This window comes from Cavia porcellus, unplaced genomic scaffold (assembly GCF_034190915.1).
Source record: "Cavia porcellus strain 051 isolate PalLab524CR breed Dunkin Hartley unplaced genomic scaffold, mCavPor4.1 scaffold_16, whole genome shotgun sequence".
Lineage (NCBI taxonomy): Eukaryota > Metazoa > Chordata > Mammalia > Rodentia > Caviidae > Cavia > Cavia porcellus.
In genome coordinates, this window is record NW_026947499.1 from 8,142,777 (window position 1) to 8,155,881 (window position 13,105).

The following is a 13,105-nucleotide window of genomic DNA, read 5'->3' on the forward strand; positions in this document are numbered from 1 at the left end:
ACTGATAAAGGGAAAATGCAAATATGCTAGGGAAGGTGATCCATCAAGAGCCCAACGTTTATTGAGTGACCACTTAGAGTGGAGGCAGGGTTAGGCATTCTAGGGGAGTCAAAGGGGGAACAAACCCTGGCCGGCCCATTCTTTTTCTCAGGTTTGCAGTTTCCTGGAGGTTTGTAAAGGGCGGGGATTAAATTAGGTGCCTAGTCAAGCCTTCCTGCTCTGACAGCCAGGAACTCCCCATCGAGGTGATATATGGGCCTGTTTTCACACTCAGGTGGCTGCTGCTAGAACTCTTGCCAAGACCGCCAGCTTCTGGGGGGACCCAGAAGCTCCACGGGGGTTGTGAGCAGATGAAGACCAAGCACTGCATTTCCCAGTTTTGCTTTATTCAGCTTCACTTGCTTTTTCCCACCCCGCAGCCCAGGATCCTCCTTGAGCAGTTCACTTCATTCTGTGGGAGTAGGGACAGTGGTGAGGCCGGGCAGCAGCCCCACTTGCAAAGCTGTGTGACCTGGGGTGAGCTAGTGGCTCTGTCTTTTCAGTCCCAGTTTCCTGGCTTGCAAAAGGGAGCAACAGGATGGGGTTCTCTGAAGGGGTCCTTGCCGGCGCTAAGGGCTGCTCTGGCCACAGCGAGGTCAGCGTAGGTGACTTCGGAGACAAATCTTGGTGTCTGTCAGCTTCATTTTTACTTAAGGTTTTTACAGCCTGTGAACATGGATTAAAACAAACTTCAAAAAGTCGCCTTCCGGAAGAGGGGAAAAGATCACAGGTGATATGAAGGGAAATTTTAAGGTGAGCAAAGGTGACGTCATCTCTTATGGGTGACATATATGGTTTACATCTGATCTGGGTCAGTGAAGCCACTTCCTCCCCACATCTGTCTGGTTGCTCACATAGAAGGGACAAGACAGAATAAACACACAGATGCTTGACTTCTCAGGACCTCAGTCTCCCAATCTGCAGTGTGACCCCCTCCAACTAGCCCACAGGGCTAACAGCAAAAATAAAATGCCATGCTAGATTGGGTGAGGTGGCAGGCACTTGTAATCCCTGCTACTTGGGAAGCTAAAGCAGGAGGATTAACGTTATTTGAGGACAGGCCCAGTGTATTGATGCATGGTTGAAACCCCAGGAGTCTGGGAAGCTGAGGCAGGAGGACTGCAAATTCAAGCTCAGTCTGGGTAATTTAGTGAGGCTCTATTTAAAAAAAAAAAAAAAAAAAAGCTGAGGATGTTTCTCAGGGCAAAGGCCCTGCATTAAATTCCCAGTATCACACCAAAACAAAAAGAAAAACAAAACCCAAAACTTTTTTTTTTTTTTGATACCAGGGATCAAACTGGTGACCTGTGCTTGCAAGGCAGGCACTTATGCCACTAAGCTAAATCCCTGGCGCCCCAAATGTTTTTTTAGAATGGTTGGGGTAAGATCCCAATCTTAAAAAAAAAAAAAAAAAAAGAGGGGCTGGAGATTTAGCTCAGTGGCATAAGTGCCTGCCTTGCAAGCCTGTGGTTGTGTTCAATCCCCGGTACCGGTAAAAATACAAAAAAAAAAAAAAAAAAAAAAAAGGAAAAAAAAGCTAGGGTGAATCCATATTCCCTCAATTCAGTCCCCAATACTGCAAAAACCATGCTAACCCTGCCTATGTGGACCAATTTTTTTTTTTTTTTTTTTTTGGTATTGGGGATCGCACTCACAAACTCACACTTAACAGGTAAGCCCTTGAATCACTTTGCTAAATCCCCGGCCCTGAATGTATGATGATCTTATTGTGGCCCTTATGCCGTGTCATCTTTATTTTATGTTTTTTTGTCTTTTTGAGGCAAGGTCTGGATATGCAGTTCAGGTTGGCCTTGAGCTTACTTAGTAACCCAGGCTGATCTCGAACTTGCAAAGATCCTCCTGCCTCAGCCTCCCATGTGCTGGGATTTCAGGCACACCACCTCACCTGGCAGGCTGTGTCATTTTATCAAGAGCTTTGCTCGGGGCTGGGGATTTAGCTCAGCGGCATAAGCGCCTGTCTTGCAAGCAGAAGTTGGGAGTTCGCTCCCTGGTACCGATAAGGAAAAAGACATTAAAAAAAAAAAAAAAAAAAGAGCTTTGCTCCTAAAATGTCGGGCCTTGCACGGCACAGGAGTTGGGCTAGAGGAAATTCAGGGTCAGCTTTTCTTAGAAGTGAGGTGGACCCGACTGGTGCACAGGCCGGGATGGCAGGGCAGGGAAGCATTGGCCGTTGGTGACATGCCATATGCGCAGGAAGGGTGCCTATACCTCCATTAACAAGCTGTACAAGATCAAATCAAGGTGCACCCAAAGTTTCTAGTCCCCTCCCGGAAAACTTCACCCCCTCGTCCGACTATACAGAGTCCAAAGGGCTTACCTTTGGCTGGCTGGCAGCTGCGTTAGGAGACGCCGGGTACATTCTGTGGGTATTTTCTTCCAGAACATCAACTTCTTCCTCCCGAAGAACGCAGATCTTTACAAAAGTCCAACTTGTGCTTCAGGGTTTGTTGCCTGTTAAAGGACTCCACCGAGGCGAGCAGAATGAATGAATGGAGGGGCAGCGGCTTCCGGTCAGCTGCGGTCTGAAAAAAAGCTTTGGTCTGGCCGTATTTCCTGTACCTGTGTGTGCGTGTGTCCCAATTATCTTTTAGTTCAGGGAGCTTAAAAGTTATGCAGCCCATCCAGATATGGAGCTGCGCTAATTTGCTTCTGGCCCCTCGAATGCCCCTTCCAGATGGCAGCTTCGCAAATAGGGATCTGGACAGGCTCGCCCCTCCCCCTCCAAAAGACACCAAGTAGAAAAGAAAAAAAATATTATATAGCAAAAGGCTTTGTATTTGGGTCGCCAACGCAGGTCAGCGAGTGCATGGAAAAAGAAGAGCCGTTGGATAAAGGGGCACGGGCTGAGGTGGGGGGTCGTTTTGGGGGGTGCCAGGCCCCGAGGGCTTTCTCGCCAGCGAGCTCGGCTTGCATTTCCGCGCCTCCCGCTGAGGCCAGCCGTGCAAATCTGCACCTCCCTCCCCACCCCCTCCTCCTCCTCTCCCTGCTGCCCCGCCATCGCCGGGATGCGCCCGCCGCCGGCAACTCAGCCCTCCAAAAGTCAGCTCTGCACACAACTCCCGGGCGGCGGCGGCGCCTGCGTGCAGGGGCGCACTCGTGACCCGACAACAAAACAGCGATGCCAGGGCGCTAACGGCGCCCGGTGCCTCCCGAGCTCCCTCCCGGCCCCACACCTCCTCTGGCCACCGCCCCCAGGCCCCCTTCCCGGGGCCGAGTGCCTCCCCCCGCCCGGCCGCGGGCTCCGAGCGCGATCGGCAACAATGTTTACGTTCCGGGGATTATGACGTCGACGCCTCCCCCCCCAACTGCTGAAAATGGTTTCCTAGGACTTTGCAAACGGATCTGCCTAAGTGTTGGTGCAAAACTTTGTAGATCTCGGCTCTGGCTTGCTGTATTTATTTATTTTTTTGGTTTGTTTTCTTTGCTCTTCCCTCCTCCCCCACTCCGCCAAAATGCAGGGGGCAGGGGTGTTGACAATTAATTGGTGAACTCTCCTAAAAAAATGGAGGCAGAGAAAGACTCTGGAAGAAGATTGGTGTGTAGCTTTTTTTTTTTTTTTTTTCCCAAATCTGTATCTGGTATACGATAGATCTATTTTTTTTGGTTGTTTCTTGCTGCCTTTTCTTTCTTTTTTTTTTCCTGTATTTTGCAAGAGGACCGGAAAAAAAATAATAAATTGCATGCAAAAGGAAGCAAGCAGCTTACTCCGCCAGTCCCTTGTGAGGCTTAGAGTCTCAGACACTTAAGTGGGGAGGTGGTAGCGCGGAAAGGCGTGGAGGGGGGCTGAGCGGGCTCGGGGTTCGCCCGGATTCCGGGGGCTGCGGGGCCGGGCGCCGGGCGGCGGAGGGAGGAGGCAGGGGATGCGGGGAGTGGTGGGGGAGTCTCCTTAGGAAGTGAGTGTGCGCGCGCGCTCGTGGGGAGATGAGGCAGCTGCTGGTGCGTTTTGGGGTCTCCGCTGGGAGCTTTGTGGCGGGCCGTCTGCCTCTCCCCTCCCGAGCCCCGACCTCCTCCCCTCACCTTCTCCTCGTGAACTGGCGGGCGGGCGGCGGGGGCGGCTGGGCTCTCAGCGCGTCCGATTCAGCCTTCCAGCCCCTCCGGTGGCTCGGGGGCGGCTCCAGCCTCCGCGATGCCGCTGGCCCCCGGTTCCGGCTTCTCGGCTCTGCCGCCGCGGCTGGCGGGGCTGCTGCTAGCGCCGAGCCCGGCGCCGCTGCGGCTGCTCCCGGGGCCTACATCTGCCCCGCCGGCTGGTGCCCGGAGCCCCCTTCGCGGGTTACATAAGCAGGGTCCCAGCTGGGTGGGCAAAGCTTAGCACGTCCCGGGGTGGGGGCCAAGGAGAGCCCCTCGGTGCCCCTGCCGTGGCTTCCAGAGACGCAGGAGGGGTGTGCTTCGTGTAGGGCGCCGCCGGACCCTCGGGGCGCGGGCCCCTTCTCCTTGTCCTGCTTTTTAGCATCTTTGGCATTTGCGCAAAGTTGCTCAGATTGCACTGGTGGGGTGCAGGGGGGGGGCGCGGCTCCTGCACCTGTTCGTGCCGGGCCCATGGTCACTGGCGACCCCCAGTCCCCTCAGTAATGTCCCGGGCTCTCTGGTTGGGTCCCCGCAGCGTCCGATTGACCGCCAGAGATACGACGAGAACGAGGACTTGTCGGACGTGGAGGAGATCGTCAGCGTCCGCGGCTTCAGCCTGGAGGAGAAGCTGCGCAGCCAGCTGTACCAGGGGGACTTCGTGCACGCCATGGAGGGCAAAGGTGAGGCGCCCCCTCCCCGGGCCGCCCTGCGCGCCGCGGGCCGCGCGCACGTGGGGAGGGAGCTGCCGGTGGCTGGGTTCGTATTTCGCGCCCGCGTCCCCCATTCCAGGGGATCCGGTGACGAAAGAGGCCGAGCACTGGGGGGGTGGGAGGGGGGTGGCGAGGGAGGAGGGCAGGCGGGAAGGGGACCGTGCACGGGCCTAGGCCCGGCCTGCACCCACCACCAGCCCCGGGATGGACAGAACCTGGGGGCTGCGGACACAGGGGGACCTGGGGACGGACACTCGATGAGGGAGGGTGCGAGCGCCGCGTCCTCCCCGTTCCCAGCCCGTCGCGCTCCCTGCGCTGGCTGAAGTGCAGCTGCCTGGCAGCGATGGCTGTTGGGGTGCCCCTAGGATACCCTTGGGATGTCGGGGCTGAGGACCCCAGGCTTGAAGCCTCTCAAGTCCCTGTTCTGCCGAGCCCTTCCAGTTGGAAACTGGTGATGGCGGGGTCGTCAGGTTATTGGGTTACGCATCTTGCAGGCCTGGGGTCTGGTGAGCCCAGTCGCCTCATGGGCCCCGCCAGGTTGAGCAGGGACTGGCTGGTTGCTTGCGCTTCGTTGTTGGTTGTTGGCCTGGAACCCCGCGGAAGCCTGAGGCCTCTTGGCTGCAGCCCTGACAGCTTGAGGCAGGCAGTTGGGGATATGGGGTGACTTTTCCTTGGGCTTAAGGGTGAGATACCTGGCCCCGGACAGTCTGAAGGCAAGGATCGGACGCCTCTCTGGGACGCCTCTCTGAGAAATCTGGGATTTCTCCTAGGCCTGAGGTCCTGGGTCTCCGCGGCTCTGCCAGTGGAGAGGAGTTTGGGAGAGCCACCTGCAGGACCCGGGTTTCTCTCTGGTTCTTCTACTAGCAGAGTGGCTGGGGTGCCCTGCAAATGTTGAGGTGTTGCTCCTGCTTAGGTCTGTGTCTTCCAGAGCCCTGACCTCAGCCTGGGATTTAGCATGGTCCTGGAGCCCAACCTGGAAGATGCCGTTGGAGCTGTGGAGATGCTTTTGCCCCTCCTGGCTGCTTTTGCTTCCTGGGGTGTGGGGGTCGCTTCCTGGGGTGTGGGGGTCGTTTCCTTTCCCCTCAGATGTTGGAGTTTCAGTTACTCAGTGTCCATTTTGTGCATTCCCCATCCCCCTCGGAAAGCCCTTTCCTCCAGGGTGAGCTGACAGCTGGGCATGCGCCTCCCTCCTCCAGGTTCTGGTTGAGTGGCTGGGGCCATGGGTTAGCCCCCAAGCCACCTTCCCGGCTTTGCATTTTTGAAGTTTCTCTTTTGTACTGGTTGCCTCCTGGGGCACTGTGCTCGGGTGGGTTGGGGGGAGCAATTCTCCCCTGAGTGGGGGGAGGGAAGACATTTTTCTCAGCCTGCCCAGCCCAAGAGCAGGGTGCCAATCCCAACTGCATTTAAATTTCCTCCACATGAATTGGATTTCAGCCCCCCCCCCCCACTCTACATGTTTCTAAGTTGTTTGGCAGAGCCTATGAGAAAATAATATGCAAACTTCCTAATTATTTGTCTGGAATCCTCAGCCGCGGATTTCAGATTTTTTTTTTTTTTTTTTTTAATTTTCAGGGTCATTTAAGGAAGCTGAAGCTGGGACTGGGGAGTTGGGGGCTGGCTCTGGGGTGTAGCTAGGGAAGGTTACCAGAGAGCAAGAGTTCTAAAGGGCATCCTTAAAGCTGCTGTCCTGGTTCCTTTCAAAGGCTCTGGCCCCAAAACTCAAGGGAGGAGCTGAGAAACCCAAGAAGCCCTTAGCGTGGATTCAAAATAGCAGCTTCTTAAACTTCCTTTCCTTTAAATCCTTAGGAATCCCCATTCACCGCGAGCCCCTGGGGATGGGAGCCGCCGAGGTCAGGGCTTTCCCGGGGCGTTGGTTTTGTTCTCTCTCTTCTGAGCCAGTTGCCTGGGCCACCTCCTCCCCCAAGGCTGCCCTGGGGAACCATTTCTCAGGGGCAGACGCTTCAGTAGCCCAGGGACTCCTCTCTCCCCCTTCTGACCAGCCAGGGAGGGCTTGTGTCCTTGAGGGTTGCTCTAGTCCCTCAAGCGTTTGGGGCACAGGAGGACCTATCAGCCACTTTTACCTCCCTGGTCACAGGTAGCATTGGGGCAGATCTACTGGCTGGGGACAGCAGTTAGTCCAGGGCCTCCTGCGTTCTCCAGGGATCTGGGGAAGGATTTAGGGTCTGCACCAGGGCAGCCCTGGGCGGAAGTCTACCCTGTGGACTTTTCTTTGGGCTTTCTTGTGCCCCTTTGTGCAGCCCACCTGGGGAGCATCCCTCTTGGTTATCCAGTCCCAGTGAGTCCTGTGATGCCCCAGCAGAATTTCACTCCGAAGACAACAAAGCTGTGCCCAGTTCCCCAGTTATTTTGGCACCAAATACACAGTTTCCAGGGAAACCGGCTTCCCCCCTCCCCTTTTGCATGCAGGATATTACAATAAGATTTTCACTGATGTTCAGCTGCATCGAGAGTGCTCCTCCCAACCTCCTCTGGGGCTTCAGATCCTGCCAGGTGGCGTCCTTCAGTTCTGTGGTCCCTTTGCTCTCCGAGCTAAGCCCACGATGCATTTGTCTGTCTGTCCCCCTTCTCTCCCAGTGATAGCTGGGCTCTTTGCAGCATGGGCCTCCTTCTGAGCCTCCTCCCCAACCCTGGCCGGCCTTGGGCTGTTCATTGACAAGTTTGGACCCGTGGGGCACGCGGAGAATGGCTGAGCAGGCAGAGGAGCCAGCTGTGGGCCTGGCCTCTCGTGGGCTTTGCGCCCTGTCCTTTTCCTGGAAACTCTTGGCCGTGGAGCCAGCGTCTGTGTGTAGCAGACCCCTGCCCCTTCCTTTGTCATTTCTCTTCCAGTAGATCGTGGTTCATTTGCTTAACCAACTTGTTTTAATTCAAATATCCAAACAGATTTCAACTATGAGTACGTACAGAGAGAAGCTCTCAGGGTACCCCTGGTATTTCGAGAAAAGGACGGACTAGGAATTAAGTAAGTTGTTGGAACTCAATGCTTCTTCTCCTGCCTTCCTCCCTAACACGCTGATAGACTGGCAAGGATTTCTTCTGTGCTCTTTCCACCGCCGGTCACTGCACGGGACCTTTTCCCGTGATCTGGTAATAGCGTCTCCCAGGTCTGGGCCTGACCAAAGGAAGGGGTGTCTTTTGCAGGAATTCGGATAGTGAGGATTTAGGGTGCTTAAGCAGGGATGGCTTCCCTGATTCCCTGCACCCCATGGACCCTGAGTTCATGCAGCAACCTCCTGCTGAGAAGATTAGCTCTCTTCACCTCCTAAACTCACACTGGGAAACTGAGGCAGGACCTGAGCTGGGGCCTGGATATGCATTTTCTTTTTTTTTTTTTTTTCCTTTCTTTCTTTCTTTCTTTCTTTCTTTTTTTTTGTTGTTTTGAGACAAGGTCTCACTATGCAGTTCAGGCTGGTCTTGGGCTCACTTTGTAGCCCAGGCAAGTCTCAAACTCACAACAGTCCTCCTGCCTCAGCCTCCCGAGAGCTGGGACTATAGGAGTGGGCCACTATGCCCAGTTTGGATACACATTTTTTTCAGAGCCACCCCGTGTGGGAAGTGGGCCCTTGGGGAGGACTTGTGTGCCAGGCGTTTGCAGGGTAGGGAAGAGACCGAGGCAGGCTGGAAGAACAGGTTCCACCCTTGACAGAGGTTGGGCAGTGGGGAGGAGCATGGTGTCATCCAGGCTGCTTCTCTCCAACTTCTGCTACAGATGAGGAGTAGGAATTTAACCTTCAGCATCTTTGTTAATTAACACCATTCCCTGGGTCTTTGCAGGCAGTGTTAGCAAATCCATGGAACTGTGGGGTGCGTGTCCTTTTTTCTCTGGGAACTGAAAGCAGTTCCTCCCACGTATGCACCTTGGTGTGGAGGGTATTTTCTAGGGGAGAACCGGCCGCACAGAGGCTGCCCGCCCTAACGCTAACGAAAGCAGGTGTTTGGCCCTCCACCTCACACGTCAGCCTTCCCAATGGACTTGGGATGGATGGCGATGTCTTGTCCTGTGCAGACTTTTAGGCTTTTTTTTTTTGCCTCTTGGGGTGGGGAAGGGGCTCTGTGGTGCTGGGGTGACCCTCTCAAGGCGCCCCTTCCCGCCTTTCCTCTGTGTTGTCTCCTTTCGGCTTCCCCAGTGGAGAGCGGGGAAGAGTGGCTTCCCCTGGCCCAGGGAGGAGCCGGCCTCTTGTCCCTGGCTGCTCACCGGTGTCTGTGCTTCTGTCTCTCTCCAGGATGCCCGACCCCGATTTCACAGTTCGGGACGTCAAGCTCCTTGTGGGTGAGTAGCTGGCTCTGTGCGAGGCTCCCAGAGGGAAAGGGACAGAGAGGTTCATCTGGAAAGTGGACCCTGTACCCTCCACCCCTCGAGACTTTTCCCTGCCCTTGAAAGGAAGTTGCCCATGGGAGGGGACAGGAGCAGGTGTGAGTTGCAACCGTTTCGCCGTCATTGTGGGCTCTGGAGGACAGGTCAGGTTGCAAAGTCCTAGGAAGCTGTTGCCGAGAGCTGGTACGGTTTTATGAGGCTGACCTGGAGTGCGGCTGCCAGCTTGGGTGTCAGCCACGCAATCTCAACTCCCTCTTCTGTGTTTGTTTGTAGGTTGCTGGGTGAACCCTGGGTGCTCTGTGACCTTTAAAAGACTTTTCAGGCTATGATTTTCTTAGGATTTTGGACAGGCCTGGGGTGGGGCCTGAGCTCCCTGAGCACCTGTCATGTGGCACATGACTTAGTGATCCCCACTTCTGACCAGGTGGCAGGTGGCATTTCAGATTGTACCGGAAGTTGTTCAATAAATCCACCCCTTCCCCAAGATCACTTCTTGCCTACAGGGTGGACAGGGAATCTGGCAGACAGGGTCCCTGCCCTCTAGGTTGGGAGAAAGGACGTATTTGCTGATAGCTCAGTGGGTGCAAAGGCTCCCTAGGGCATGGGGTCGGGGAGGCTGGAGAAGGTGATGGGGGGATCACTAGGGGAGGTGGCAGAGGCCTAAGGGCCAGGCCAGTAGGGCCCTTCAGGCTCTGGAGAGGGTTTGGCTTTGACTCTTAGTATAGTGGGGAGATTAAGGTAGGGTGACAGAGTTACTGTGTGATTTGATGATTTGATTATTTCCTTATGGAAGAAGGACACTTTATTTTTGCAGTAATGGGGAAGGAACCTTCAGGAATGCTGGGCAAGCATGCTACCCCCCAGCCGTTTTGTTTTTGAAATTTTATCTGGAGACTGGTTTCACCAAGTTGCCCATGAACCTCTGATCTTCCTGCCTTAGCCTCCAAAGGAGCTGGGGTGACATATGTGCCACCATGCCCAGACACATCTTTTAAGTTGAGATAAAATTCGTGTACCATAAAATCACCCTCGGAACCACCTTCAAATGGACAGTTCATTGGTTTTTAGTACACACCTACTGTTGTATAAGCATCAACCCTAGTTACAGACCACTTCTTTTTTTTTTTTGTCTTTTTCCTTTTTATCGGTACCGGGGATCGAACTCACGACTGCCTGCTTGCAAGGCAGGCGCTTATGCCGCTCAGCTAAACCTCCAGCCCCGCAGACCACTTCTGTCATCTCAAAAGTGAACCCTGTACCCTTCCACGGCTCCTCTCCTTCTGACCACGAATCTGCTTTCCCCCTCATCAGACTTGCCTACTCTGAGCGTCAGATATAAGCATCAGATATAAGTCAATAATACTTGACTGCTTGCGTCTAGCTTTCACTTGGCACGTTTTCAAGGTTGCCCCATGTTGTAGCATGTGTCAGGGTACCACTGAGCGCGTCCTAATGACTGAGGAATGTTCCACCGGGTAGGCGGCCCACATGTTGTTACCCATTCACCCGTGAGTGGACAGTTTAGTTGTTTTGCTCTTCGGTTGTTATGAACAATGCAGCAATGATCTCTGTACAACTTTCCGTGTGAATGTACAGTTTCCCTTCATGTGGGTCTGCATGGAGTGGAAGGACTGAGTCACTATAACAGGATATCTAAAACCAACTAGTTAACAAAGAAAAGAGGTTTGTTTGGGTCATGGTTTTGGGGTTAGGAAATTAAGAGCCCAGTGCTGACAGCTGCCTGGTTTCCGGCAGGCACCTACCTTGACTTCCATCAGCTCAGGGCAGAAATAGGTGAGGGGAGCCCGGAGGAGGCCCAGCCTGCTGGGTGGTAACCCATCCAGTGCTGCAAGAAACAGGTTGGGCCACGGTGAGGAATCTGCGCCCATGACCCGGGCCCCTCCCACCCGGCCCCGCCTCCTGATGCAGCCAGGTGTAGGGGTTAAAGCTGTAACAGGGCATCTCGGAGGGCCACTCTCAAACTGGAGCACTGCGATCAGGTTTAACTTTCCCCACAGCAGCTGTGCTGCTTACTTTTGTACCAAGGATCAAACTCGTGACCTCACGCTTACCAGGCAAGCGCTTGAGCCACTGAGCAAATCCCTGGAGCCCTGAAAATTGGATCTTAATGTGTTGCCCAGGTTGACTTTGAATTCCTGGGCTAAGGTGATCCTCCTGCCTCAGCCTCCCAAGTAGCTGCCTACCACCTGCCACTTTCTGTCGGTGATTTTGACGATGGTTATGCTGGTGGACCGGAACGGAATCAAAAGTTTGTAAAGCCCACTCTGGGGCATGTGTGGAGGATGAAGGCAGCTGCCCAGGGGGTGTCTGATGATCTGGGCAGAATAAGTGGCACAGAAGCATGGGCACCGGTACTGGGGGGAGGGGCATGCTGACCCCGACAGCAGAGACAGAAGGATCTCAGTTAACTCGACAAGAAATCAATGTGCTTAAGAAATAATAGCACACCGATTGCTTCTTAAATCTAGATTCTAGAGATTATGAAGAAAGTGAATGTCCCTGCAGAAGGGGACCCATTGTCCAGCAGGGGTAGAGAGGGGATGGGGCCTCTTAATCCAGCTTGTGCAGGGAGGCTGGGCCTGCTACCTCCAGCCCGGCCTGGCTTTTGGACGTCCTTGCTTTCCTCTCTGCCTAGTTTTGAGCTGGCTGTTTAACCCCATCTGTGCCTCAGTTTCTTCATCTGTCCAATGGGCTGATAACAGAATCCACCTCAAGGAAGGGTTATAGTGTAAGAAATGAGCGAGTGTATGCTTAGCATTGTGCCAAACGAGGAGTGCTCAGGAAATGACTCGGTGTTATTTGTTATGGTGGCTGAATGTCAAAGGAGTGAGAGTCGTTTACCAGAGAGCATTAAGGCCGGGGTCTCAGATCTGGTGGCAGGCAACGCTGCGCTCTTCCTTACTCCCTTTCTCCTTCCCTTTCTTCTCCTTTTCTTTTTCTTGCACTGAAGATTGAACCCAAGGGAGTGTTGGGCCAGGTCTCCAGCCTTTTTTATTTTATTTTGAGTCAACTGTTGCTAAGTTGTCCAGGCTGGCCTTGAACTTGGGATTCTCCTGCTTCAGCCTCCAGGGTAGGCGGGATTACAGTGTGTGCCACTGTGCCTGGCGTACCACTTTCCTTGGTCGCCTTGCCTGCCTGGCCCTTCTGAGCTCCTTTTTGAGGCTTTTGTGGTTTTGTTGTGCTCTGGGTCTGTCCAGGCTGCCTGTTCTTCCCTGGAGGCTCGTTTTTTGTCTCTTTCCCAGAATGGGCTCGGACGGCAGGGACAGCAGGGACAGTAAGCCTGCCACACATCTCTTGCTCATTTCTGTGACGATCAGGTGTCTGATAAATAATGAATGCTCCAGAGAGTCAGGTGAGCCCTGGCGTGGCCGGGGACGCTGGTGGCCGCAGCGAGGCTGGGAATGACAATGCCCGCTTTCCTCTCCCAGTCTGCTCAGGCTTCTGAGGCGGTGATAGGCACATTTGTCATACATGACAGGAGTGACAAATGTCGCCCAGGCTGGCTGAAGCTGACCGAACAGGATTCATTGGCTTATGTAGCAAGTCTGGATGCCCCAGAGTGACTCCAGGAGGTCTGTCATTGCCCCGTCCTTGCCCCCCTTGCTTTCTGTTGCAGCCTTGTTTCTGGGCAGGTGTCCCCTCTTGTCCCCACCAGTCTGGGGTCCTCCTCCCCGGACTCCACCCCCCCCCCAAGTGATTGGTGCTGATCTGCCTGGCACAATCCGGTGCCGGGGCAGTGACACCTCAAGGCTGCTGGGTAACAGAGGCAATGAGCGACATAAATCGGGAGCTCTGGGGGACACGGCGGTGCACACCTATTATCCTAGCGTTCAGGAGGCTGAGGCAGGAGAATTACCAGAAGTTCAAGAATTACCAGAAGTTCAATGTAGCACCTGGGCTACATTGTGAGCTCAGC

General features: G+C 54.4%; 1 protein-coding gene and 1 long non-coding RNA gene across 8 annotated transcripts in view; one reads left to right on the forward strand and one right to left on the reverse strand.

Annotated features, from left to right (window-relative positions):
- Positions 1-365: 365 nt before the first annotated feature.
- Positions 366-4,217, reverse strand: LOC106026011 (uncharacterized). 3 transcript variants are annotated; one of them, XR_010039614.1, is made up of 3 exons: positions 4,078-4,217; positions 2,378-2,582; positions 366-705 (listed from the first exon to the last, which is right to left on the reverse strand). It is a non-coding gene; the product is annotated as an uncharacterized LOC106026011 (long non-coding RNA). The 3 variants fall into 3 exon arrangements; XR_010039615.1 differs by lacking the exon at positions 4,078-4,217 and adding an exon at positions 3,234-3,348; XR_001199628.3 differs by lacking the exon at positions 4,078-4,217 and having other exon boundaries at positions 2,378-2,927.
- Kdm2b (lysine demethylase 2B) overlaps positions 3,283-13,105 on the forward strand; it is a 95,759-nt gene continuing 85,936 nt past the window's right edge. For 2 of the 5 annotated variants that reach the window (XM_013144801.3, XM_013144802.3), the window contains exons 1-4: positions 3,283-3,412; positions 4,661-4,805; positions 7,737-7,815; positions 9,077-9,123. In XM_013144801.3, coding sequence (XP_013000255.1) covers positions 3,341-3,412; positions 4,661-4,805; positions 7,737-7,815; positions 9,077-9,123 — 343 coding nt within the window. In that variant the 5' untranslated portion in view covers positions 3,283-3,340. Of the gene's footprint in view, positions 3,596-3,733; positions 3,997-4,660; positions 4,806-7,736; positions 7,816-9,076; positions 9,124-13,105 lie in introns of those variants that run through there. The other 3 variants (XM_003462925.5, XM_063225587.1, XM_003462926.5) reach the window with 3 other exon arrangements.